Source organism: Prenolepis imparis, unplaced genomic scaffold (genome assembly GCF_030444845.1).
Source record: "Prenolepis imparis isolate NDT839.2.m4 unplaced genomic scaffold, iyPreImpa1.0 SCAF_1, whole genome shotgun sequence".
NCBI lineage: Eukaryota > Metazoa > Arthropoda > Insecta > Hymenoptera > Formicidae > Prenolepis > Prenolepis imparis.
The window spans coordinates 13,611,628-13,637,984 of NW_028141159.1; the positions used below are offsets into that span (position 1 = coordinate 13,611,628).

A 26,357-nucleotide genomic window follows, 5' to 3' on the forward strand; every position below is an offset into this window, starting at 1 on the left:
CCATGAAATGAGCGTCGAGAGTCTTCGTATTTTCAAGGAGAAACGGGCGGCAAACTCCGATTGCGTGATCAATTATCTTTTATTAGCTCTTGAAATTACAATAATCTTACAATCCTTTTGTATAGAATATATCAAAGCTAATTGTTATGGACTACAAAGTCTCGAATAAATATGTGTCTTAAATTTCTTCGGTGAAATTTAGATATGCGATACTTAACAATTTGGCCGATATTTCCGAAATAATTTAATAACTCAATTTGGATTTCAAATAGTATCGGAGTGAGATTTTTTCAAGTTTCTCGCGGTATTTCGTCTCTCTCAGACCTTGCTTACTATCGCCTTGCAATTCGTCCAGGCGATCTCGCGAATTTTATTTTCCTGCGATCTGGTGGCGAGGGTTACGACCAGACTTTATAGCAGGACAGGATTCATATGATGCATCTGTCGTCCCCTAAAAGAGAAAAAATTCTTTTTTTCCCCTGGATCGCCTTCATAACGCTCGCTCTCGTTCGCTCACCACATTTGGGCAGAACATTTTCCGAGGACTCTCTCTGTACACGATGCATCTTTGAATCGCGGTAGTGTGTCATTCTAAAAATAGAGAGAGGTTGAAACGAGAGGAAAGCCAAAGACGCGAGAGAACGAGAGGTGGCAGGACGAATAGAGAAAGGAGAAGGAGAGGTAGGTGAAGAGAGTAAGAGAGGAAGGGAAAGAGTACTTCGGTCGTGAACCCGAGGAACGACCTCGGTGAAACGTCGTGTAAAGAGGAACGAGCAAGAGAAAGAGAGAGGGAGAGAAGAAAAAAAAAGAGAAGATGGAATCGCGGTGGGTGATGCTGACAGAGAGAGAGGGTGAGATTAAATTAAACAGCTGCGAAAGACTCGAAGGTGTCTCGAACAAACAAAATTAAAATTTTGCGCGCGATATCGCGTTCTAAGGACGCAAAGAAACCGATGCCTGCGCATAAGAAATCGCTCGCCCCACGCATTACTTTCTAATTTTGAACTCGCCACATATCGCGTCGGTTTACATCGCGTCGCGGGATCGAACCGGCTCTGTTTATAAATTCTTACGGTTGGGGATGTACGTATGTAGCGCTGGAATTTGTCAAATTACGGAGGGAATTAACGGGGAACCGTTATACTCGAGCGGGCCGAAAAAGAAGATGAATGAGAGCTTATACGGTTCTCTTTTAATAAAACGGTGCGAATTGGGGCACCGAAGTGAAACTTCCTGAAACTGTTCTCCATTCCTAATTCACTAAATTAATTCAGTCTGAATTATTATTGCATGAATATTTTGATTTTAATTATACGGACTATTTAAAAATAAAACGTTAGGAAATCTTAAATAGATAGTGACACGTTGCCTTTAATTCCACGGCCTCAACAGGATACTGTTGAGCATGAAAGCAATTATAAATAACGACTTCCTCGAAATTTTATTTCGGAATATTCTTTACGAGTTTTGAATTTCATATTTTGAAAGTGCATTCCGTCGTAGAGGTATAAATGCGCGACGTGCGGAATGGCTAATAATAGGAGGTTGGCTTGCCGGCCAACAACGCCGGTCCGCAGTCGCGACTGGGCTCTATAGAGGCGTAACTTCCGTTAATATCGCGACGGACTTGGTGCTCTTGGTGCATCTTGGTGCTCTCGCACATCCGCGTATGAGAATATCATACGCATTCCATTGCGACGATTTCGTAAGCGAGGTCAGAAATTTTCGAGAGCGCGCGAACGTGCACGAAATACACACTGAAACGCAGTAATAAATATCTGATGCTTCGAGAATACGATACTCTAGAATATTATTATCATAATTTGATGTACGCGACATTAAAAATTATTCTTGCGCGTCTAACACTTGATGATATATTTTTTATATAACAAACATACGGCTTGTTAAATTTCATGTCTGCGACGTAATATTCGTGCAAATTAATTTAATTAGCTTAGGATAAAATCGGCGAAAAATGCAATGCAAAAAAATAAATTTAAGCAAACATTATTTAAGCGACCGGCAGGAGTTGCCTAACAAGCGCGCTATATATCCTCTCGACCCTGATCTTGCACGACCACTTGCGCGAACTATATTTTGCATAACCATAAACCGACGCTACTTCATCGAGTGGCAGATGGTTCACCATGCGCGTCCCTGAAGAGTTTTCTTTGCACACCGATACGGAGAAAGTCAAGTGCGAGGATTGAAGAGATCGGATTCATATGTATATGCTTATTGTGCCGCGTAAAATAAAGAAACGTATTATGGCAAGATAAATATAGCTAAATAAATTATTGTTTTCGATAATACATATTATTATGATTGATTAAAAAAATTACAAGTACATTGAGAGAATTTTCTCTTAGAATTTACCCTGAAAATCATGATAATCGTGGGGCTGCATAGTAAAATTAATCAAACATATTTTATATTGTGATAGATATTTTTATTGTGATAAATATTAATCAGAGAAATTCTCATAAAATTCTTTCCATACCATATTGTCTCACGATTACCATGATTTTCAGGGTAAATTCAAAGAGAAAATTCTCTCTGTGTATATATAAAATGATTTCTTATGAGAATATTTACAGAAAGTCTCGAACTAAAAAATTTCTATCTTTGGAAATTTATTCCTCTTATATCTGCGATATAATATTCGTGCAAATTAATTGAGATTAATGTACATACAATTTAATTTTGACGGACACATCGTATATATTTATTCGATATAGGAACAATTAGGAACGTGTTATTGAAATAAATGTATTTTTCATTATATTCTTCGAAACGTTAATTTAACGTATAGCCTTTTACATTTTCCCGCATCGCAAGCGAGTGTCCCGTGAAATTTTTATTCTATCTCGCACTTTCTAGCTCGAAATTACATGGAAAAACCGGTTACATTTCGCGTTCCCATTGCCCAGTTTCATCTCTGTATTAATCTGCATCTTTGTATTAATTATCTATAAATTCATATGTTCTTCTTGTTCGCGCTAGAAAGAGAGAAGCCTTATTTTCCAGTCCATATTGTATATTCTCTTACAAAGCCAAAGTCAAAATATAAAATAGGATTACATATATTGGAGTTGCGGCATTAACATTCTTGAAATCGGACGAATAACCACCTTAATGTCGCTTTCAAGCTCATTATCGAAATGCGCTTATTTAAATTACTTTCGATTTTAAATGATCATCCTCTTCCAGGTGCCTCCACGGTGTGACCGCACGAGGAATCACGATGGCGGAGGTGGCGACGAAGAAATCGATCAATGTAGTAAGTAGCAAGAAGAACGAGGTGTGCGGTGTTCAGTCTAACAACGGTTTGATTGATTTGGATGATCTAACCGCGAGTAACAACCAACTAATCTCATTGTGCGACGACGACGACGATGACGATCTCGTACTCACGAACAATACGCGTAACGAGCTCGACGACAACGAGGACAAGAGCCTGCAGGAGTTGATAGAGAGCGAGCTGGCGCTGAGAATCTGCTCGAGCAAGAGCGACGACGACATCGCCGACGAGCTCGAGGAGGAATCCGTCGTCACTCAACCGGAGCCGATCAAGAGGATCGTCCTGGATCGTCGACAGGATCCTGTTGACATCAACGCGGAGTTTATAGCGGCTGAGAGCGAGCACTATTCTCTGATCGAGGAACCCCATCAAAACGGTCACGTGTCCCCGGACGCCAATACTGAAATCGTGAAACCGGAACCGGTGCATTTTCACGATCAGGAGAAGGATCAGGTGTTCGTCGAGCAACCGGAAGTTGGTCGGAAAACGTGCGACGACGATAGAACGTCGAATCGAGACGAACCCGAAGAGCATCAGGCAATCGCCAGGGATCACGCCATTCATGCTACAGACGTCCCGGATTTTAGTAACGTCACGAACAATTTTATCGATACCTCTCAACTTTGTTCCGCAAATGAGGAGAATGAACTGGCGCAAAAGCCGGACGACGCGGATCTTTGTCGCACCGATGTCAATCAAGAAAGCATAAATATAGACTACTTCGTCAAGCAAAATCAAGATGATGAGCAGAAGTTTCCTTCCACGAACGAAGAATCTTTGTACGATGTGACGCTTCAGAAATGTGATGAGGCAAGTTTGCGAACATCGCTGATTTCTCAGGACAAACAATCGCCCTCCGAAATCATCGAAGACGCAGACTGTATCGCTAGCCAGTTTGAGATATTCACGGAGACGGCTAGCACGCAGGAATTTCTCGCTACGGAGTGTCTCGTGTTGAGCGAAGAGGCCAATCAAAAGACATCTCAGATCATGCCGCTTGAGGATTTCACCCAGTATGTTGGAGCAAGTTTGCAAATGTTGTCTTCCGAAATCGAAGAGGCAAATTCGAAGCTGAGCAAGAAGCTCGTGCTTCTCGACGACGAATTAGGAAGCTTCCACGACGATATCGCCAGCCAATCTAAGATGTCGACAGAGACGGCCAGTACGTGTCAGAGATTGTCAGAGATCATTGATTCATCGACAACGGGATCAGTTCTCGAGAGCGAATCCGCCCCAGAGTGTCCCATCGCGGAAGATCCGCAGAACCAGGTGGACGAGTCTTCGAGCGAGTTGTCGGCGTCAGATTCGACATTCATAGAAAAGACCGAAGTCGTGGTGTCGGACACAAACGTGACCATCTTCTCGGAAACGAAGAGGGTCGTCGACGAGAATTTGGACTCGTGGACCACGGTCGAGGAGGCTACGAAATCAGTTGACGTCGAGGAGAAACGCGGCGGTAACGTTAACGAGGCGACGAGAGACGATAACGAGGAGAAAGCGAAAGATTCGTTCGCGCCCCCCACGTCCCCCCGCGCCCCCCTGGCCACCCCGGACGAGACGGAGACGAGCGATGTTTCTAACGCCTGCGATGTAAGTGTGCTTTTTTTTTTTTTCGTGAATTAACTTTGATGCCTACGCACGACGAAGAGGCTCGAGGGAAAGAAAGAGGGAGAGAGACTCGAACAAGATCTGTGTCTATATATCTGCCTAAATCGAATCTTTGCACTCGCAACTAATTTCAGCGTTTAGGAATTAATTAACGATATGTCACTATCATAAATTTTATGACAATGACATATTGATTTCATGTGGTATTTCATGTGAGTGTAAAGCGTTGAGAAAATTCATCGTTTCGAGTCACAGCTCTTTTTTTCGAGCCATTCGTTCACACAGGTAAGAGTAATGATCGTTTTATTAGTAATTAATGCCTGATTGCCGACTGATTTGCTCGACATTTTACTAATGTCGAGTAACATCATTGTTATTAAAATTAATTGTTCTTTCTATGATATCATAGAAAATTGTGCCCGATTAATTCAGCGAGAAATAATTCCAAACGTTTTATTAACTGACACTATTTCACATGTATGCAGAGCGTGTAATTTATGTACCTTGAAATTGATAGGGTTGGTTTCTGCTTTTGCCGGTAAAGAGCTGCATAGAACACGTCTCGAGAGAGAGAGACGCAAGCTCGCCATAACTTAAGCAAGCGCGTTCGGGTTTTGCTTGTGTTGAATAATTCTTGCGAGCGCATTGTGAATCCACCTAGCAATCTTCGCGAGACTAATTGCGCCATCGCTCTATGTATGTAACTCCTACGCATGTTTTTACACGTTGCAGCGATTAATCTCGTTTATACTTTTTTTTCTCGACAGCATTTGCCTCCGGGTAAGCGATTCTCAGAACGCCCGCGGGATCCGCATATAACGTGATGATACTTTCATCGATGGTGCATTGAGTTTTTGAGTAAATTTATGTTCCTGTTATACATCAGGAATTACCCGGCGATTACTGAAACGCGACGTTTTATTATTAATCCGTTCGATTAATTTTTCAATTTTCGTGAAATAATCGAACGAGCACGAGTCTAAATAATCATTAATAGCAGATAATCTCTTTCCCCTCTTCTTTATGATTATCCACTTATTTCAACATTCCTGCACAATTGCGACTCTCGCGACGTGTACCTTTCGCTACAACTCATTACTCGCAAAACCCGAACCAGTATTATCTGCCTTCATCTCCTCGATACCCTCCAAGGTACACCCTCTCACGATCAGCGGCGCGTGACGATCGCTCACGCCACAAATTTCATGCAAATGCGAGATCTGCTGCGGCAGCGGAAGCCAGCTTATCGCCATGGATTTTCGTATCAGCCCATGAAACGTCATTTATCACGTGGCGGTACAATGACATTTGCCTCCTTGACCAAATTGATTTTCGGAAAATATTTAATCTAAAAAGAGATAAATAAAGCGAAAAAGAGATATTTAATTCTTAATTGGTAACATTCATTTTTTAAACTCGTGCGTTCCGTATTCTGGATATTCTGCTAAACTTGATAATTACATTCGTAAATTTGATTTATTCTTCCTGTAATTTTCTGTAACTTTATTATTTATATGCGCAGTGCAGATTTTTCAAAAGAAATAATTTTTGATGGTCGATTTTACTGCTTGTGCAAGGAAAACGTATAAAAGGAGAGATAATGAACGACTGTGTACATAAATAATATATTATTTTATCCTCGTCTTTTCAACGCAGTCTCTGCCTACTTGTTACACAGTATATCTGAGAAGCTAAATTTTAAAAATAATATTTTTTATCACAAAATTACATTCTACTTCTCTTTTCTATTTTATTTAAATTTCGGGTATATTAAATCATTTTCAACGAATTCTCTTTTGAAGCAAAACCACCGAGTTTCGTCCTCGTTTTCATCAACTCTCAAATGGACGTCCTCCTTTTTTATTAAATTCTCATACTTTATGAAACGCAATACCAGCGGTTTTATGTCACCAGTTAAGGGCTGACCAAGATCGAGGTCAAAGTCGATCGTACGCTGCGCATTGCGCTCGTAAGAACGGCTTTTGCCGGCCGCTTGCTCCTCGGGACGCTCCACCTCGGCTTGGTTCTGCTGGCTTGAGCAGCGGTATCCAGAGAGCTCTCACTTGGCCAATCGGTTCCACGTGCCCGGTGGAAACGACCAATCGGGAAGCGCGTGCCACGCTTTGGAGAACATCGAGTTTCCTGAACCCGTTACGAGACGCGCACGCTCTCCTCGGGAAACGCGTTCCTTCGGTCCCTCAGACATATCTCAGGCACCTCGTGCGTCTCTTCACATCGCCTCCAGCGTTCCGAGGATGATCATCGATCAGGTATGACCTGGACGACGATCGGCCTGATCCATCAGTGCTAGTGCAGGTCGCTGATGGATTCGAACGTGAGCGGGGGAGACGATACGGTTGTTGAGCAAGAACATTTGCTTTTTTTCTCTCTGGTCCCCTTGTAGTCTTCTCCTTCTTTCTCTCTTTCTCTCTTTTCTTCTCTCTCTTTCACTCTACATCACTCCCACTCTCGCTTCGGTCACCGGTCGTCTTGCTCGCACTTCAAATCCGCCTCCAGTGACTCCTTCTTTCTCCCTCTGTCCTTCGTCGACCTCGTTGCCAAGGTAGACGCGCGTCCGTCATTCTGAGTGCGTGGCCGGTGTTAGAGACTGCTAGGATAAGTTATTCGTGAATCGTTCGGATACACCGTTTTGTATTTTGTGAATCAGTGATGATGTGATGGACACGATTTTCTATCTTCTCTACGAGAAAGTTCTTGGTGAACGTCGCGGAGAAAAGATCGGAAGGAAGATCACGATCTTCTGGTTTCCTCGGGATGAGAGTGAATAATTAAAACGTAGCGCGGATTCTCGAGAAACTCTGCTTCCGTACTCTTGTATCGGAGAGCACGTAAGTGTGAAAAATAGACAGCCTGTAAAATATCGCAAAAAGATTCTAATTGTTCGGAAGAGCTCTGAAAAAAAATTGATAAAGTGCGTCAGAATTAACCAAGATATCCCGCAATGTATAGATGCATCCGAACATCTTTCCTTTTTTACGTATCGCGTTGTCAAGATACGATCGACATTCGAACGAAAATCAATATAAACAGCTCGTCACGACGACTGGAATCGAATGTTGCGCCGTGCTGATTTCTCGACTCTCGAGATTAATTAATAGCCAAACGTCACGTCGTCTTGATTACCAGCGGTGCGCATTATGTCACGGCTTTATGCCACGCTCGCATAACTCATGCGTTCCGGAATATTGCTTTTCGCGCGCGCGGGACTCTTATCGTAAGTCTTCCTTGTCGGGCAGTCATTATGCTGTTGCGCATAAATCGGGGCTTTACGAACATACACTCTTATCAGTCGTCTATATACGACACATCTGGATGCTGAAAACTAGTTCCGCTACGTTCCAAAGGAATCAAAGTCGAGTCGTCGTTCCGGTTTGATAAAAAAGAACGAGAACGATGTGCATCTTTTTAATTTATAATTAAAAAAATAGCATTTTTTAATTTATGATATGTATATTTTTGTCCCCGAGACCCCGAGCGCGTAAACTCTCTATTCTGATAATTATTCCATTACTTCAGTGTGTTATCGTAAGCGCGCGCGACTTGAGTTATTACGAGTCGAACAATTACAAGTCAGACCGAGACTCACGTAGGCGGGTGACGCTTTAATTGCAGCGTGCGATATCGGAGCAGTTCCGCCCGCGCCGGTGAAACCATATGATTAAACAAATATTCCGTCTCAAATCTCGCCTTTCTAACGTGCAGATGATCGCGTTATGCACGCTCACGTATGCACATCGCAAATGACGTGCGCTGCGAATATGCGGCTGATCGTACGAAAGAACAGCTTTTGCAACGGGATATACTTGGATCGGGATAAACATGGTGTTGGAGTAATAATTTTGATTTGTTCGTAAAGAGAATATTGAGTCGAAAATTATAATGTTTTTATTGTCTTATTATATTGACGATAAATAATTATATTAAATAATTAATTGCAATAGAGAAAGATGCGTGATGTTGCGGTTTTTCTACAGAGATAGAAAAGAAGTGTCTTAAATGGTTTCTTGAAGGAAGAATCGCGACTGTGTTATTGGCAAAAACCATGCAATTTAATTTATTATTTCTTTCGCACGCTTTCTAATTTACATTTTCCTCACATTTAGTCTGTAATCGTTTAGTAATCAAGATTTTACGTACATTGGACGAGAGATAGACTCTTCACAAAAGCGTTGAGCGAGGAAAATTTATTTTTCGTAGCAACGAATCGTCAAACAATTTTTTTTTCCCTTACTATCCCATGCGTTTGACGGAAAGATTGCGTTATAATACCGTGAAATCGATATTATTGCTTGCAAATCGTGTTCGTTGGGCGAACGTAAACTTTCGTGTCCCACCGCAAAGACCGCATTTCACTTATACGTCGACACGCGCAATGAAGTCTATTGAATCCCAGAGCGATTGAAACACAATAGCGCATGCTAAATCTAGTTTCTGCGAGTCTGTATTCCTTTCCGGGAGACCTCGCGTGTGCCACATATGATATAGTCACGAAAGAAATACATGCATAGGTATATATATTCGGTATCTCCGGCGGAAAGAAATTACCATTTCAGAATTTCCATTTTAATTGTTCGCGAAGAATCCCAGGTCACGAGAATGCCACAAAAAAAAAAAAAAAAAAAAGAAAGGAGTTCAATTTCTGATGGTCTAGATTTAATTTGTATAAATTTTTTCCTTATTATTTGTAGAGCGAAAGCCGCGAGGAGACGGTGACCGCCAGTTCCACCGTGGTGACCTCCTCGAAGGTAGGAACGAAAACGAAGAAGAAGAAGATCGAGGGCGTCGCTGGTAACGATGCCACCTCGCCGAACCTTACGCCGCGCACAAAGAAAACTAAGAAGAGCAAGAAGAGCGATCTCGAGAAGGAGAACATCTCCGTGGTAAGTGATAAATCGTTTTGATAGATGCACACGTGTGTGTGTGTGCGTGTGTGTGCATATGTATGTCCCGCAGCTATCCGTTCACCCGTACATATTCTCTAATATAGCCGACTCGAACGAATATCTGATAGGACGTCAAATCGGAGTTCCATCGAATTAAACTCCACGTAGAGTTACTTCAAGCCTGGAACTCTCGTTGAAACGTTGCGTTATCATCGATCGACCTTTTTTCTTTCTTTTTCGTTGGAGAAACCACGGGGGTCCGCGAACGAAGGAAATGGGCGATTATTCCGGGACATCCTGTCTACGTTTTGCTATGTTTATTAGTTTATTTTGTTCTGTCGCGTTAATTATCGACACGGCGTACATGTATACATATGTATATATGTCAACGCGATTTCTCATTCAATAAGCGCCCGGTTATTCGCGTTGTCGCGTCAGCGATTACTCTAGAAACACGAGCGAGGGCGGTCATCCGACATGCAAAATGCGCGGGTATAAAATAACCGTTATCACGTTAATTATCGCTTTGCTCGGTAACTCTTTACCGGCGATGCGCCGGTGAAAACCGGAAGCTCGCACTTTTCGTCTCTCATCTGCATACGCCGGCTTTTCCGGACTTCGTCGGCACAGATTGTGGAGCGAGTTTTCTATTTTAGCCTGATCGCGTTCCTCTTGGCATCGTCGAAGATCCGATACATTCGCGATCGAAACGTTGATTAAGTGGAGCGGCGAACGATATCGATCGAGATTGCGACGTTTCCCTTTGCAGGCTAGCGCAAGCTTTTACTTCCGTTCCGCGAATCATCCTTTATGACATTAACGTCCATGAAAGAGAGAAAAACGAATTGATATTGATATTATACAAAAATCGATTGACTCAGCGAGATTTGAATACATTACGAGTGGCTAAACGATTCGTCATCAATTGCAGAGGAAAGATTTTAAAACTTTATTATGACTGTTTCATTATGACTGTTACTATTTATGTCTTGACTCATAAAGCAAACTTATAACTGCAAAATAGAAACAATTCAGTAATGATTTCAAACAAGTATTCGTAACAATCGTGTCATGCGAATCTTATCCCTTAATTATACCAATTAACAGTATCGTGGGATGTGTCTTGCGTGAGTATAAATTATGTTTAGAATGTGCCGAGAAAATGTTTTGTGGCCAACTTAATTGTGCGTAAAAATTTTCTTTTATTTGCAAGTTAGCTTTCTCTTGCATAATATCGGTTTAATTACTGTGCTGATAAAATTGCATAAATTATTTGCATATGTAAACAGCAAAATGCGATAAATTTATTATCGTATAAGTGCATTGCTTTTGATATTAGTTGCTCCTGAAATTTTTATCGAGAAAGAATGCATTTTTTTTCTTAATTAAAATAAAAGAAATCAAAGAGAAATTGAGTATTTTCCTGCTTAATGAAATTCGAATTCTGAAAAATATAACATCAATAAAATTAATGCAGCATATAATAATTATTCTTGCCGTTTGATATCTCATACGCGACTAATGGCTCGATACAAATTAGCGTAGCGCAGCTTATTAATATTCTCACTGTTGCATGCTCAGTGTGTTTGTGTTTCTTTTTTCATTCAGAATTGTAGCTTACGAGACGCAAGCATGCATACGGGTACTCGGCGATCGCATTCAGAGATGATCGATTTCTCCGACGAGGACGATTTGTCGAATGTCAATGTTAAGTCACTGGTAAGTTACGCTAAAGTCTGTATTGTCCTTAAACTAACCGCAAACTAATAATTGTAGTCGAGATATTATTAATTTATAATCCTTAATCTTTTTACGAATCTAATCCAATTTTATTAACAATTAACATTATATACCTCTGGAAAATGAATTATCAAATGATTATATAGCTGAAACGTTTCCAAACTACCGCGGATGTACTTTCGTATATTCAAATTTTCGCAAACAGAGAAAGTCAAATTCTTCGAATTCGTCAGCATAAAATAAATCTTTGACATTTAACGTAAACCTCAACCAAACATTCTGTATTCTCTCTATCTTCTCGTTTCTCTTATGGTTCAGCTGTTCTCCAGTGACGCATTTCACGCGCGGCGTTTATGCGTTCACGAGAGATGCTATTTTCTGACTTCACAATTTCCTGCAAACGAATAAACGCGCGTGCACGAGATTGAGATCTGAGTCCTCATTTCGCGATCCACTCGACACGATCACGGAAACAATGACTGACGCAGCTCTAAATAATTAGCTCGGCTGTGGCGTGCAATCATTTCAGTGAGCGACTGAAAGTAATTTTTTTGCGCGACGTTTGATTAAGGGCGCCGAAGAAATGATATTGTCACTTTCGGGAATCGCGTGCATTAGCTTTGCGCTTTTACGCGAGCAAGAGTAACGAGAGTAAGTATAATGAGCCAACATGACCGAGCACGTTTCATAAAGTCGCTTTTTACGAAAAGGAAAGTAATAGTTTCCTGTTGTGTCGGGGTGAAACGGAACAAATCGTTCAGAGATGACGATTGGTATTAACATATAATTAAACGTAATGCATATTCCGCGTGTAATTGTGATTCACGGCGCGAGATTGCGCAAAAACGCACACTAAAGCGTACTTAATACGCATGCATACGCTCATCGATTCGCGCCTGCATTTTGTTCTTTTTCTTTTTGCGCATGCAGACACAGAACTATGTCTCGGAGACGAGCCGTAGCGATCAGGAGAAGCTGTGCAGGGAACGAATCGCGACCGGCGTGTCTATCAAGCAATTAGTAAGTGACATATTGCCGATTATTATGTATGTGTTTAAATTTACAGAGAAACACGTGGAGATTGATAACGACGAGATAAGCTTGTCGTTTTATCGAGCATTTTTTTTTTTTGTATAAGATAGGAAGCGCCTCGTTTCTTTTTTTAACGATAAGATCGATGATCATTTCGTACGCTTTCGCCGCAAATTTGCTTCGTTAATAAATAGCCGATACATTTGTCACTAACAGTGTCGCAGTTTTGGCGACATCTCGAACATGAGCGACGGCGATCAGGCGGCTTTTGGGAAAACGAGCCACGCGATGGAAACCGAGGAGGTTTGTATATATTTTATTTATAATCCGTATTCACACAAATTTGCATCGAATGTTATGTATTCGTTTTGTCTTGCTCGTTATAGTCGGAAACAGTGTTGTAAGAAACAACTTAAGTGCAAATTGATAAATGCTCATTTTTTTTTATTCGAATTAGAAAGTTTGAAAAACCTTTTTATATAAAAAAAGATAAAATAGGATCTTGAAATTATTTTTAACAGATTTTAAAGATGAGATTTTTTCCAAAAATTTTTATAGCATTTTTCTTGAAAAATAGATTGTCTTTATTTATTAAAATTTTCATTCTTCGTTTAATCAATATTTTTTTATTCATAAAGTAAATATATAATCTACTTGCAATTTCTTAGTGTCAAAGTAAGAAGAGAATGATTCGCGCTGCATAGACAGAATTTGTGCAAGCATGCGAATGCTTATTAACGATGTCGCTAATTAGTCTTCGCCATAATATGTACGAGACATGAATGAAAAGTGCATTATCTAACCTTCGTTATTGCATGAGCTACTTCCGATTTGCTTTATAACGTGGCGATTATCCAAATTCCAAATAAATAATATGAACATTATAATATACTACAACATTATAATATACTAATCACACATTCTAAAACGCGAGTTCTGTGATATGAAACGCTATTATAATTGCATAATGATTTTGTCTTGAGAAACATTATGTTTTTTCTTTTTTATAGCAACAGAATTTTTGCAACAAAACGCAGCCTTGTTAATGTTGATTAATTTTGTGCAAACAATATTTTATTAGTGTTTTTGTTTTATTGCACAATTAAAAATATAGATAGCAAAGTATTATTATAAAATTAAAAATTTTTATTATAAAATTTAAAAAGTTAGGTGCCGAAACTTTTCGTCACGTCTCTAATAAGACGGTCCATTAGCTTGCGATCGATATTTCACAGAACTCGCGTCTCTCGAAACGGCTCATCGCTAATTTGTATTCTCGTTGACGCTCTCTCGCTCGATCGTAGAAAGCGAGGTCGATGGGTGATCTGAGATTATGCGAGCAGGGTTACTCGAGATTCGCCAAAGACGCGCCCGTCTTCGCCGGAGTGTCGGTCAAGGCCCTCGTAAGTAATCTTTTGTAAGTGACACGGACAACATCGGAGTCAGCCGAGCAACAATGAACCGATGGAGTCGCGAACTCGTTCTATCGAAACTGTGTAGCCTTTATCGTGACTCGCAATCGGCAAATTCTATCCGAGAATAACAATCTACGTGTAGAGCGATGGACGTGTAATTGTCTTATCCTATCCGGTACTTGAAGGCCATCGATTATTGTTTGCCGCGTTCGCATCATCGCAAATAATCAAATCACGAATGAAAAAATATAAACGTTCTACAAGCGTCGATTTATAATGTTTCGCGATCATTTCCGTGGAAGTGGCGACTTAATTTTTTTTCGTCTCAAAGCGTTGAGTCTCAGTATTTGAAATCTTTAATCAGCTCTGATGCAAAAAGCGTCCATGCAAACATGATTGATAATTTACGAAGAACAGAAATACTCTCGCTGTTGACATAAATCTAAAAATTTATCTCCTTAACGTTTTATTAATTAATTAAATTTGTTCGAAATTGATGTGTTAAAACTACATGGTTCAGGAGATTTAACTTTGATTTAGCTTCATAATTTTTTTACGAACACGCAAATTTCTCGCCGAAAGCGACCTGAGAAAAGAATTTCGGTAATATGAGTTCTCTCCTTGAATAAGTACTCGGTCAAGTACAGTGTTCTGAGAACTCGTATGCACGCCGGAGTAGTTTCATTCCATCGCGCCGCGAATGCCGTCTCTCCATTTATGGAAGGGTCCGACTTGATAATAACCCACTACTCAGTTGCCCTACTTCAGCCGATTGCGTGGAAACGCGAACTCCGGATGGCGATTACGAGTTTTTTTTCCACCCGCCGATCGTCCGGTTATCCGGTTATCGGGTTTTCGGTGCACGACTTCGCTCCCGGAAACGTCGATGGGGCACGCGTGCCCCTATCAAAATTTTACGTTTCTCATCGTTTTCCGATCCGAATATGGAAAGGAAAGCGGGAGAAAAGCGGGTCAAACGTAAGAATTGACGCATCGAGACCGCAATGCTGCTAAATGTGTCGCATAGTTGCTAGAATTTTTATTTTAATTACCAGACCAGATTGAGACAAACTAGCGACTGCCTCTGAGGTAAAACAAAAAAGTAGTCACGAGTAGTTAATATTAAATATGTGTGTAAAGAATAAATATCAAGGAATTATAATTTTTAATTATTTAGATAAATTATAATAATTAAAATGCAATTCTTTTTTTATCTATTAACTTTGTATAACGTGATCCTAACGAGTCTTCGATCTTATCTGCAAATCGTGCTACTGATGAGAGACGTTTGATTAAAATCCTTTCTATTCCAATTAAAGGAAGGCATTATTCGATATAATTTGATTTTATGATTCTATGCGCCGTATAGAAATATATCGTGTTAACGGTAATGCCAAGCCATTAAATGTTCGCGATCGTATCTGGTTTGCTGAAGAAAGCCTACTGATGTGGCTGATAGGCGTGACGGCGCCGAAAGCAAAGCCAATTCGAGATGAAGTGTGTGAGCTCGTGGCGCGATTCAACGGATAAATTTCGTGCTACTTCCAATGTTGTCCTTTGTCGTTCGTTTTGTTGGACCCCTCTTTTCCTTTATCGTCTGATGCAGCAGTTGGCAAAGCTTCGCTCGAGGCGATTAAAACACCTAGCACGCAGACGAGGGAGAAAAGTATCTCCCCATAGATATTAAAATTCAAATTAAAAAGGAGAAATTGATTTTTCAAAAGAAAACAAATCGTACACATAAATAATTAAAGTCGTGAAACACAGAATGCGAACAAAATATTGAGAAAGACTATAGTATCCACACATTGTTAAGCAAATATCTGAGTCGGAGGACTCTTTGGCGCAAGATCGCCTTCTCCCTCGTTCGCTTCAAGGACGTGTATTTTATATTGAGTGCACAGAATGTATGCTTAGAAAAAAAATTAATACTCTCGGACGTAAATATTAGCGAAGACTCGAGCACCGTCTCCGCCTTCGACGATGACGACAACGTCGTCGCATATATTGTATATACTTGTCCTCAGCCGCGTGAGGGATCTCTCTCTTTACCTGCAAATTATGATTTTAAAATTTCCGGTCGCGTCGTTGGCGACGCCATAACCGTGGATAATGGCGCGAGTATCGCTAACTGCTGCATCCCGTAATAAGTACTCGAGTACCGTATTCCGCCTGTTGTTCGTTTTACGTCACCGTTTCACTAACCCGCGGCCTCCGTTTCTTCTCTTTGTTCTTCTCGACGTCTACCTCTTCCCGGCATGCGAAACCCTAAATTGACAATCATTGAAACCGACCTCGGGGGACAGAGGGCTTCCTACTGTAGTTTGGCAAGCTTAACGAGCGAGGGTAAGGACAAGGATCGTGCATGCGAGAGGCCGAAACTCGAGGTAAGAAAGATTTTGACGAGAGAGAGATAAAGCGCGATAAGGTCGATTCGTACAGAGGTTTGATTTGACTTGACCCAGAGTTCATTTTTAATTGCTTGTGCCATCTCTTTCTCAAGAGAGAGAAATATATGCTTCGCTTTCTTAGCTTGCGATTGATTTTTCTGCTTTCTCAGACCTTTGTACGATCTTCTTAGAAAATAAATGTTCAAATCAAATCAACTCTTTTGTGGAGATTGAAAATTGCAATTTGCGCAAAAGTTGGTGCAGTTTATAATGATTATAAAAATATTATAATACATATTGTAATAATTATGTATAATTAATATTAGCTCTCTCTGGTACGAATTATTCTTCTAATAGAATATCTCAAACTTGGGTTCAAATAAGTTTTAATAATTTCATAATTTTACACGTTTAATTTCCGTTTCCGTAGTTTTTTTGATAATCTACAATCATTTCTCTTTGCATCGTTCTTATTTTGAGAATAGTAAAGGGTTGCGGGTGATAAAAAATTTTCTTGCTCCATAATAATATTGGAAGAGGATGAAACGTTTGTTTGCAAAGCTTTTATCTTCATTTTCTTTCTTTTTTTTCTTCTTTTTTAGCTTCGAGATTTATAGTATCTATTTTGTGACAAGATCATTGTTTTATTTACAGAAATCAAGCTTCAACAAATTCGACGCTCTCACCAAGAAGACAGTTCTGCACGTACGTTCGGTTGATGCAGGAAAAGTGCAACAACAACTAAATGCCGTAAGTCTCTTTTTCTCTCTCTTTTTTTTTTTTCTTTCCATTACTCAAAACTCCGAAAAAAAAAAACATATCGCTTTTATATAAAAATGTCTACAAGTATAGAATGAAAATAAGAAGAAACGTAGAACAATTCACTTTGAAAATTGAGTTTTTTTATCTTAATATCTTAATATTTACATATTGCATTGAAATCACTTGAAATCATCTTCCGGACGCAATATGTTAAACTCTCGCTCAAAAGACGCATATACTTGGACACACCTTCAACACCGAGAACGACGGTGCTAGAGAAAATCATCTGCTGCTCGCTTCTTCTAAAGAGGCGGCGCGGCATAGAGAGTGAAAGCCGCGAAAAGACGCTAATGAATTTGAACGCGTTGCAGGTGGGTCAGGGCGGTGATGCGAATACGAATTGTCGCAGCTGCGGCAAGGTCGTATTTCAAATGGAGCAGACAAAGGCCGAGGGTCTGGTCTGGCACAAGAATTGCTTCCGGTGCGTGCAGTGCGGTAAACAGCTCAACGTGGACAATTACGAGAGCCACGAGAGCACGCTCTACTGTAAGCCTCACTTCAAGGAGCTCTTCCAACCGAAACCGGTCGAGGAGTCCGAACAACCCGGTAAGATGATTGCTATGTCTCTCGGGTAGATATGTAGCGCGGATACGCTTTTTTTTAAGCCGTTAAGCCGCGTTAATCCGCTTAAACGGATCGCTCTCGCGAATATTATACATTAAATCTTAACGCGGAATACTTAACGATCGATGTCGATCTCGTAGTCGCAGGGCTAAGGAGAACTTTGCAAGTATGAAGCGGCCGGAATGTATCAAAGAAACGTAAACGCGATGAGATACGTTTCGACGGGAAAATTGGACGAGATAAAGTTGGTTCTCGCGGTGCTCGTAAATTTCTTTTCGCCCTAATGATTAGCCAGGGCGCTCGATTAATCCCAGCCGCCCCGTCTCGGGTCAGGTTTTTGTAATTTTGTACAAACTTATGCCGTCCCGTGTTTCTTCTTTCCCGATAACAAGATACGCGTCAAAAAATGAGTATGTATAGAACGTAAAAACAATTGGAAACAAGGCTGCATTCTCGATGCAGAGATAACAGAAAGGAAGTTGTACGAAGACGTCGGACAAAGACAGAGTGGTGTATAAAATGGAATCTAGATGTAGCATAATGCTGTCTTAATTGCTGGCATAACTTGAAAAGGGAGGAGGGGAACATACTGAGTACAACGTCGTCGCGGATCCACTTTGTTATACGCTGTTAGCACAGAGGCTAACATTGCAGAGTCCTCTTTTCTCTCTCCCTCTCCCCCAACCTGTATAATTACATGCGTGCACGCGCGCACCAAGAGAATGAGAGGTATCGTTAATGCGACAAAGAGTTTGTCTTGTGAACTCCGCAGTGCGACCTCGAAAGCCGGAGCTGATCATACGGGAGAACGAGCCGAAAGAGTTGCCGCCCGATGTGGTCAGAGGTAACGATATTCGACATAGTGTGCGTGTGTCTACGTGTGTGTGTGGACCGCAATTTGGAGATTGCTCCTAACACTGCGTGTCCCTTTTCGCAAGTGGCTTATCTAACCATTGATTCGGTTCTGTGCCGAATAGAAGAATTATCTGTGCATCTTTAATCGGGTCTCTCGCATCAGCGTGTCGATTAATATAAAACGGGGGACGTGAATACGTTTCAAAAACGAGGGGCGTATTTCCCAGTATATTTGACAAAATTACGAAATAACTAATTCTACTCTCAACACTAAAATTAATCTAGTCTTTTGCATGAAAAAAATGCAGTGATCAATATTATTCGGTTAATAACGCTATTAATGCTTTAAATTCGCGTACAAAATTATTTGATGCATTTTTAACGTATATTAATATTAACGTATATTGTATGTTAACTTTATTTCATTTTACCTGTGGTTGACAAGATTCTTTGAAAGATTCATTACTGAATATACATCGCGGCCCACGTATCACCAGGAAGTTGAAACAAAAAAATTAACACAATTATTATTTTTTCATCAAACTTATATTATATTATATACGATATTACTAATAGTTCACGAAGAACGAGCGGAATCTCATTACAGGTATGTGGTGTTAACATCCACGAGAAAATAAAACAATTTTTCGTAATATGATGTGTCTATATAATGTGACGCTATATCAAAGCGATTTCTTTTTAACCCCAGCTCTTTTAACAAGATTTTCTTTCATCTCGGACGCTTTTTAGAATTTTTTATCGTGTGTGCAACTTTGTCTTTTCCGCAAATTGCCGTGTTCTCGAATGGCGGCCTAACAAATTTACCGCCGAGGAGAGAAAGTGTCTAAATGTTTAAGCAGGAGCAGAAGCATCACGGGGAGTGGAATGTATAAAGAGAGACCTCTTATCTGAATTTTTCAGCTTCCGACAAACCCGACCTAGGACTCGAGGAGCTCTCAAGCTTAAACGTCAAATCGCGCTTCCAAGTCTTTGAGAAAGCTAGAACAGAGAACGCCAATGAAATCGAGAGATCGCCGTCGCAGATCGCTGTCAAGAGATCGCCCAGCATCCTCAGTAAACTGGCCAAGTGAGCAATCAATAATAGATTTTTTTTACGAGATGCAAAACCGCTGATTAAAAATCCATCTGTTTGTAATATATTCGCAGAATGGAATTTCACATTATATCTAAGTATTAGCTGGTAGTGCAAGTCACATCTTTCTTTGATACGACCATATACGACTCTCTTTATTTACCCTAAACTGTAATATCTTATATTATCCGTGACACACAGACTCGTTTCCGTAGGATGCGTAATGATGAGTCTGTAATTTCTATCGTGTTTATTTTTATGTAAAGAATTAAAATGATATTTGAGAGCGCTGCTAAAGAATTGATAAAAATAATTAAAGTTTTGATATAAAAAAAGCAAATATTAAACATATAATTATATTATTACAGTCTTGGATATGATAATCACAAAAAATTGTTTTTTATTTAAAAAAATTTTTTCAAATTAGTATCAAAATAAAAATGCATTAAGAGAGATTGTAAGATTTTCATTATGATAATTATGACGTATAATCAAATATAAATCTCACCGTTGATAATCTCATTAATCTACTTCGTGTGCGACACACAACCGGTATTTTCGCGGTATTCAGCAGTCAGCAGTTTTCTTTTCGTAAGTTGAAACTCGAGAAAACTCACAAGCGACAGAACATGCTACAAGCGTAATCGGAATATCTGTAACCGCCTTGCATGTCTTCTCATGCAGATTCCAGGCGAAAGGCATGGATATTGGCGTGGCGGACGAATCTCTCAATGGCATACCCTACGAGGAGTCGAGCGAAAGCGAAGACGACGTAGAGACGGAGGAGACCGAAGGTGAGATAAGTAAAAAGGTCATTACGATAAAAGAGAGAGAGACACGCGATATACAAATTTTGCATAACAAATTAATTTGGCAGAAATGGAAATTTCCCTCGATTTAAATGTAAAATTTTTTATTTCTTCCCAATAAACATTTTTTTCGCATATGTTCTTTCGTGCGCCGAATGTAATTCTATTTATTTATTTATTTTCTTTCGTGATTTTTCAGAAATGGAAACCGAGATTGTGAAGGCAAAACGCAGCACACGTGAACGACCGATCAGTTTCTCGAAGATGGACGACATCAAGAATCGTTGGGAATCCACCAGTCAGCAGGGAAGGCGCGAGATTCAGCGCGAGGCTAGGAAGGAAGAAATCGCAGGAATCCGCTCGCGATTGTTCATGGTAATTATAATATTTACCTCTATAAAAATAATTAGATAAAAAAATAATAAGATATAATTATTTCGAAGGGAGGAATACTTGCTATTTGCAAGAGAGAGACTTACAATTAATTAATACATCACACTAGTTATTTATTATTATTTTTTAAATAATTCGCAATATAATTTCGCTATTATAATATTCTCTCTCTTTCTCTACTTTGCAGGGTAAACAGGGTAAGATGAAGGAAATGTATCAGCAGGCAGTAGCCGGAAGTGACCGCGTCACGAAGATAAATGCGGCAGATGAGATCCAGCACTCGACTGCCCACGCTCGTTCCATCAAAGAGAGATTTGAACGAGGCGAGCCAATCGCAGCTTCGGACGACGAAATCGACAGTAAACCGAAACCGGAGAAAGCCGACGAAGAAGTAATCGCAGCAGGTACAAATTAATATTTTCACTAATTAAATGACTTGCGAATTGAAAATTATTAATGTTATATAAACCAACTTAAAATAAACAAAGATATTAATATATATCGCAAAAGAGTTCGAAGAAATATTTAATCAAAAATGATTACCATAAAAGTGTAGAAGATTTGTGAGATAATTGGAAATACGTATAAAAATCTATTTGCACTGAAAAATATAAAAAAGAAATATTATCGTTGTTTGTATCGTTTTGCATTTCAAAATTAATTTAATTATCGATAATTAGGGATGAATAAATGTAATGAGGTGATGTCTGAATAGAAAATTAATATTTTTTTTTTTTTTAATGAAATACATTTTAATAAGATGTACACACTCATACGCTGTTGTCAAGAATTAGAGAGAAAAGCTTGAAAGAAAGCAACTAATATTGCTTATATATAATATATGAGAAAGATTCAGTGCAAAAAGTCTCTACAGAATAGAAGACTGTGTTAAGAGGTCATATTAATATTCATCGGCTTCTCTGTGAGATTTATTATTTTGCTCCGGATATAGAGACAAGTAATTATAAGTTGTCGAAATGTGCAAAGGGAAAGTATCGACGATGCTAATTAATAGTTTAAAAACACAAGATTGATTTATAGTAATCTATGTTGGTCATCGTACACAGGTATCAGCAGGAAATCGCGATCGCTCTTTTTGGAACTGGATGCCTCTGCAGCGAAAACAGGACGTCCAGTAACGCCAGTGCAACCGAAGACACCAACTGAAATCCCACGACGTGCACGAGACGTAAGTTTAATTTTTTATTTATTTATTATTCGATTAAAACTTCGATTAAGTCGCTTCTACGATTCGTCTTTGAAATCTTACAGACATTGATTCGTCTGCTAAAATTACGAGTTTGTAAGAAATTCTATATATTTTAATAATATATAATTTATATAATTTATTTTTAATTTAAAAAATATTTTTCAGTTTATTAAAAGATTAAGATGGTTTCTTTAAATATACATTTGTTTAAAAAATTATACTTTTTGGACACTTTAATTTAATTTAATTTCTCAAAGTAAGATACTCTGAAAATTCTCTTTATTATTAGCTATTATCACATATTGTATTATTTATTTATATCATCCGATGTTACGTCGCTCAATTTAATATTCAAAGCAAAAGTTGCGTCAAGAAAAATACTCTATTTGAGACAAACCTATCTCGCCTTTGAACAAGAGATATCAAACGTAAGAACATTTGCGCGGAATAGGTCAAATGTCATCGCTTCTAGTAATGATCTAAGTAGATAATTTCCGAAAATATCTGCGAAAAAGGCGTTCATGGGTCGTCAAGTCTCAGACGATGTGGTACGCAGCTCAGATGCGACCGAGGAGGTTCACGTAGAAACTTCGGAAATTTCGAACAAGTTTAAATTCTTCGAGACCTACAAGGAACCGGAGAAACAGCGAAAGCAGTTTCGCATCACACCTCCTCGCGATGGTCAAGTCAAGGTTCGATCCTTTGACCTTGTTGTCGTTGATTGACTCACGCTTCTGTGTGATTTCATCTAACAAATGCGTGTGCGTGTTAACTAATTAAGTAATCGCATAATGTATCGCATTACATACTCGGTAAAACGACTTTCGCTAAAAAAATACTCTCTATCGAGTTAGAAGAAAAATATATAGAAACTAATAAAACTCACTTAATCAAGTAACTGATGTAGAAATAAACGTGTATAAAATTATTACGTTACGCTAGGGATAAAGCTTTCAATGACTGTTTTTCCTTTCTGATACTATTATCTTTCGTATATTAATTTATTTTTATCGTATTTCAAATGCAACACGTTATTGCTCATGCAATGACGTTATTACTCACTGATAAAGACTTCGATTATTGATAAAGCGAATATATATATGTGTAAAGATATGTTAAGACATTGATTTACGTTGATATTAGCAATACGAGACTAAATTGCGCGCACATAAAATATTGCACGTTTTTAACCACCTGCAGTTTCATGTTTTATGTTTTAATATTTTATTCTTAATTTTTAATATTAACGTGGTTTGTTACTTTCCCCAATTAAATTACGTTCCTTGCATTAAATAACTCGAGTTATTTAACAAAATTGTCCAAAATTATTTCGTAAGATATTGATTCCAAATTCGTCAAAGAACTTATCATTATCCGACAAAGATTGATAACAGCCCATATATGTATATTTAAAAAAAATCATATAAAAAACAACAGCTATGATTAATTTCCCTCCAAATAAAATTTTTCTTTATTTTAACACAAGTACAATGAGTTTCAAGAAAGATAAGAGTCTTCTGAAAATATATTGTGTTATGATAAATTCTTTAAATTACTTTTCTTTTATAAATAACATACGCAATATTTTTCAAGAGAAATTGTTTTGTTTAGATTATATTTAAAATATAATATTTAAAATAATTTTAATTTCGCGAGTACACACATATTTAAAATTAAAATAAAATACTTATATTTAAATAAAATAATTATTACTCGCAAAAGAATGAAATATCGTTTATCTCGTACCCAAAAATAGCAACCCCTAAATCCCAGCTCTATCTCTCTTTCTCTCTCTCGCTCTGTCAATGTATCACTGTGAAATGCGTGTTTATCGATAATTATCGGAGCGCGATAACGAGAGCTCAGCATACTCTCGGACGCAGCTTATAATAAAAGGCCCCTGTACGAAGGGTCCGACGATGAGTCGCGCGCGCAACTCACACAAGAGCGAGTCGACGTTCCAACACAAACCGGGCTGTCCTTGAACCCCCCCGAAGTGGTCAACGCTGCAGCAGCAGCACAACCATACTTTTACCGTTAGTATTCCTACATCCTTCCATTCGTGAAGAGCAAACGGGCAACGAGCACAGACCGGGAACTCGTGGCGGGTCCGGGGACCCAACAGAAGGAGGGCGAGCGCTCGCGCGCTCCACGAAGCCCCCCTCATCGCAGTAACTCACACACCCGAAGGAGAGAAATACACATTGCCGTATCCTCCTCGTGTGAACGGCATAGCAACCGGCGACCGGCTGTCGCGACGATCTTCTCACGAACCGGAGAAAGAGAGTCTCCCTCGAGAGCGCGTCGAAGGTGGCAGACGGTTTGAGCGACGACGCTTAGTCTTCATCCGCTCGCCGAGGAAGCGTTATTAAATATTGCGGAAAGGTAATTATCGCGATCCCCCACGCAGTAAACGCGGTCAAGTCAGCATTTCGTAATTACGTTGCTCAGATTGTCGAAAGTACCTGGATTCTTTCGGTACAGAGTAATCTCGCAAGATTTCTCTCTGGTTGCGGATCCTTCTCTTGGTGTTTGACTCGCGCGGTTCGAAAAAGTGACGCGATTCAAGTTTCTAGTTGACAGTTTGACAGGTAATCAAATCGCTCCGATTAATAATGTTCTCTGCGATCGCGATCGACTAAATTCTTCGGCAAGATACTGTGATCGTTATTTCACATTTGAGATTTCGTTAATTTACGATTATTTGGTGTCTGTGTGACGCGTTTGCTGTGATATTTCTTGACAATTTAATTGAAAAGTATTCGATCGTCTGTTGAACACATCAAATTAATAATGCCTTGCAATTGCAGTCGAATTTTTTTAAAATACCGCGTTTGGTATCTGAATTTTTCTTAAATGAAGTTCGCTAGCTGTATGAATAATTTTGATATAGGTACGCTAAAATTTTAGACTGAAGATAATTGATCATCTATGTTTAATTAATTGCACTGTGCATTCGCGCTCGATATCGACAAAATATTTACAGTATTACAGATCTTTTTAATCAAATTTTCTAAGTAGACCATTCTATATCGCGAGTGATACATCTTGCGTTTGCAGGAGAGGTGAAAATTGCGCGAGAAACTCTGATATGAAAGTTTCAATTACCATATTTAGAGAGATCATTAATACGCGTGTAACCGTGCACCGTGTGTTCCCATCGAATTGTTGATTGTTTTAATTACTTTTCAACGTACACTCGCGAGTACAATCGAGATCTTTTTCTGGCCTCGCGTCGCGCGACCGTAAGTGCGTTTCCGTTGATGGTAATCTGTGAAGAAACGGACGTCGCTTGCAGGGCGAAATCTCTCTCTCTCTTTCTCGTCGCGGCTTGATTTGCCGCTTGAAGGATACCGTGTGATCAAATATCCTTTCTGGACTGATGATTTTATGGAATTCCGCTGGAAGTACGCTCCCGTAGCTTCTCTCTCCGCCGCTCTATTTTATTCCAATATGAAATCTTAATACGAAATCCGGCCAAGAATCAGTGTATCAAAACGTTGCCTTCACTCCACCCTAATTAAAAAGCACAGACTTTTGTGCTAATTAACCAAATTAAATTCTTTAAAGGCGCGTCGGAAATAGATAAATCTTTTTTTCGAGAATACACCTACTCCTTATTTAATTGCGATTTCATTGCTTATATTATATTTTTGCTTTCTTATGTTCTCTCTTCTTACTTATTAATAATTATTGTATTATATTTATAATTCATATTTGCAAATATTTATAATTGTGAATTAAGACACGGTGGAATGATTCATTCATGTTCACTAACTTTATGTGACGGAAATTTCCTCAATTCTAGACTAAATGCGATAAACACCAGGTCTCTCGCGTAATTCAATAAAAACACCGCGCGACAATGATTGATTTCCCATTTCCTTTTCGACTAAAAGTCCTCTCTGGAGTTAATTCGAATTTAACACGATCGTTGATAAGATAATTTAGAGTTACCTTCCAAAGTTATATTTTTTTGCAATGATTAAGATTGAGATTAATTGATAATACGACGATAATAGTCGAAGCATGTAGTCTCAGTTTCCTTTTTTTTTCACCGTAATCATGTAATGAATCACCCATATTACGTGATCTATCTATTTCAACTCTAATTACTTTAATTATTTCCTCCCAACAGTAACATATCTATTTTAACAAGTTCTCGAAGAGACTGTTTCTCTCTCGCTGCTTTCTGAAGAGTGTCGCTTCTCTCTCAAGAGA

General features: G+C 39.2%; 1 protein-coding gene across 14 annotated transcripts in view; it reads left to right on the forward strand.

Annotated features, from left to right (window-relative positions):
• Window positions 1-26,357, forward strand: part of LOC145940364 (uncharacterized) — a 63,988-nt gene that overhangs the window by 28,364 nt on the left and 9,267 nt on the right. For 2 of the 14 annotated variants that reach the window (XM_083046339.1, XM_083045479.1), the window contains 16 exons: window positions 3,211-4,891; window positions 9,619-9,810; window positions 11,422-11,532; window positions 12,484-12,573; window positions 12,802-12,888; window positions 13,890-13,988; window positions 16,307-16,387; window positions 17,045-17,140; window positions 17,524-17,758; window positions 18,549-18,620; window positions 19,553-19,718; window positions 20,409-20,518; window positions 20,733-20,908; window positions 21,114-21,330; window positions 21,994-22,115; window positions 22,652-22,828. In XM_083046339.1, coding sequence (XP_082902465.1) covers window positions 3,245-4,891; window positions 9,619-9,810; window positions 11,422-11,532; window positions 12,484-12,573; window positions 12,802-12,888; window positions 13,890-13,988; window positions 16,307-16,387; window positions 17,045-17,140; window positions 17,524-17,758; window positions 18,549-18,620; window positions 19,553-19,718; window positions 20,409-20,518; window positions 20,733-20,908; window positions 21,114-21,330; window positions 21,994-22,115; window positions 22,652-22,828 — 3,678 coding nt within the window. In that variant the 5' untranslated portion in view covers window positions 3,211-3,244. The remainder of the gene's footprint in view (window positions 1-3,210; window positions 4,892-9,618; window positions 9,811-11,421; window positions 11,533-12,483; window positions 12,574-12,801; window positions 12,889-13,889; window positions 13,989-16,306; window positions 16,388-17,044; window positions 17,141-17,523; window positions 17,759-18,548; window positions 18,621-19,552; window positions 19,719-20,408; window positions 20,519-20,732; window positions 20,909-21,113; window positions 21,331-21,993; window positions 22,116-22,651; window positions 22,829-26,357) is intronic. The other 12 variants (XM_083045910.1, XM_083045566.1, XM_083045737.1 and 9 more) reach the window with 12 other exon arrangements.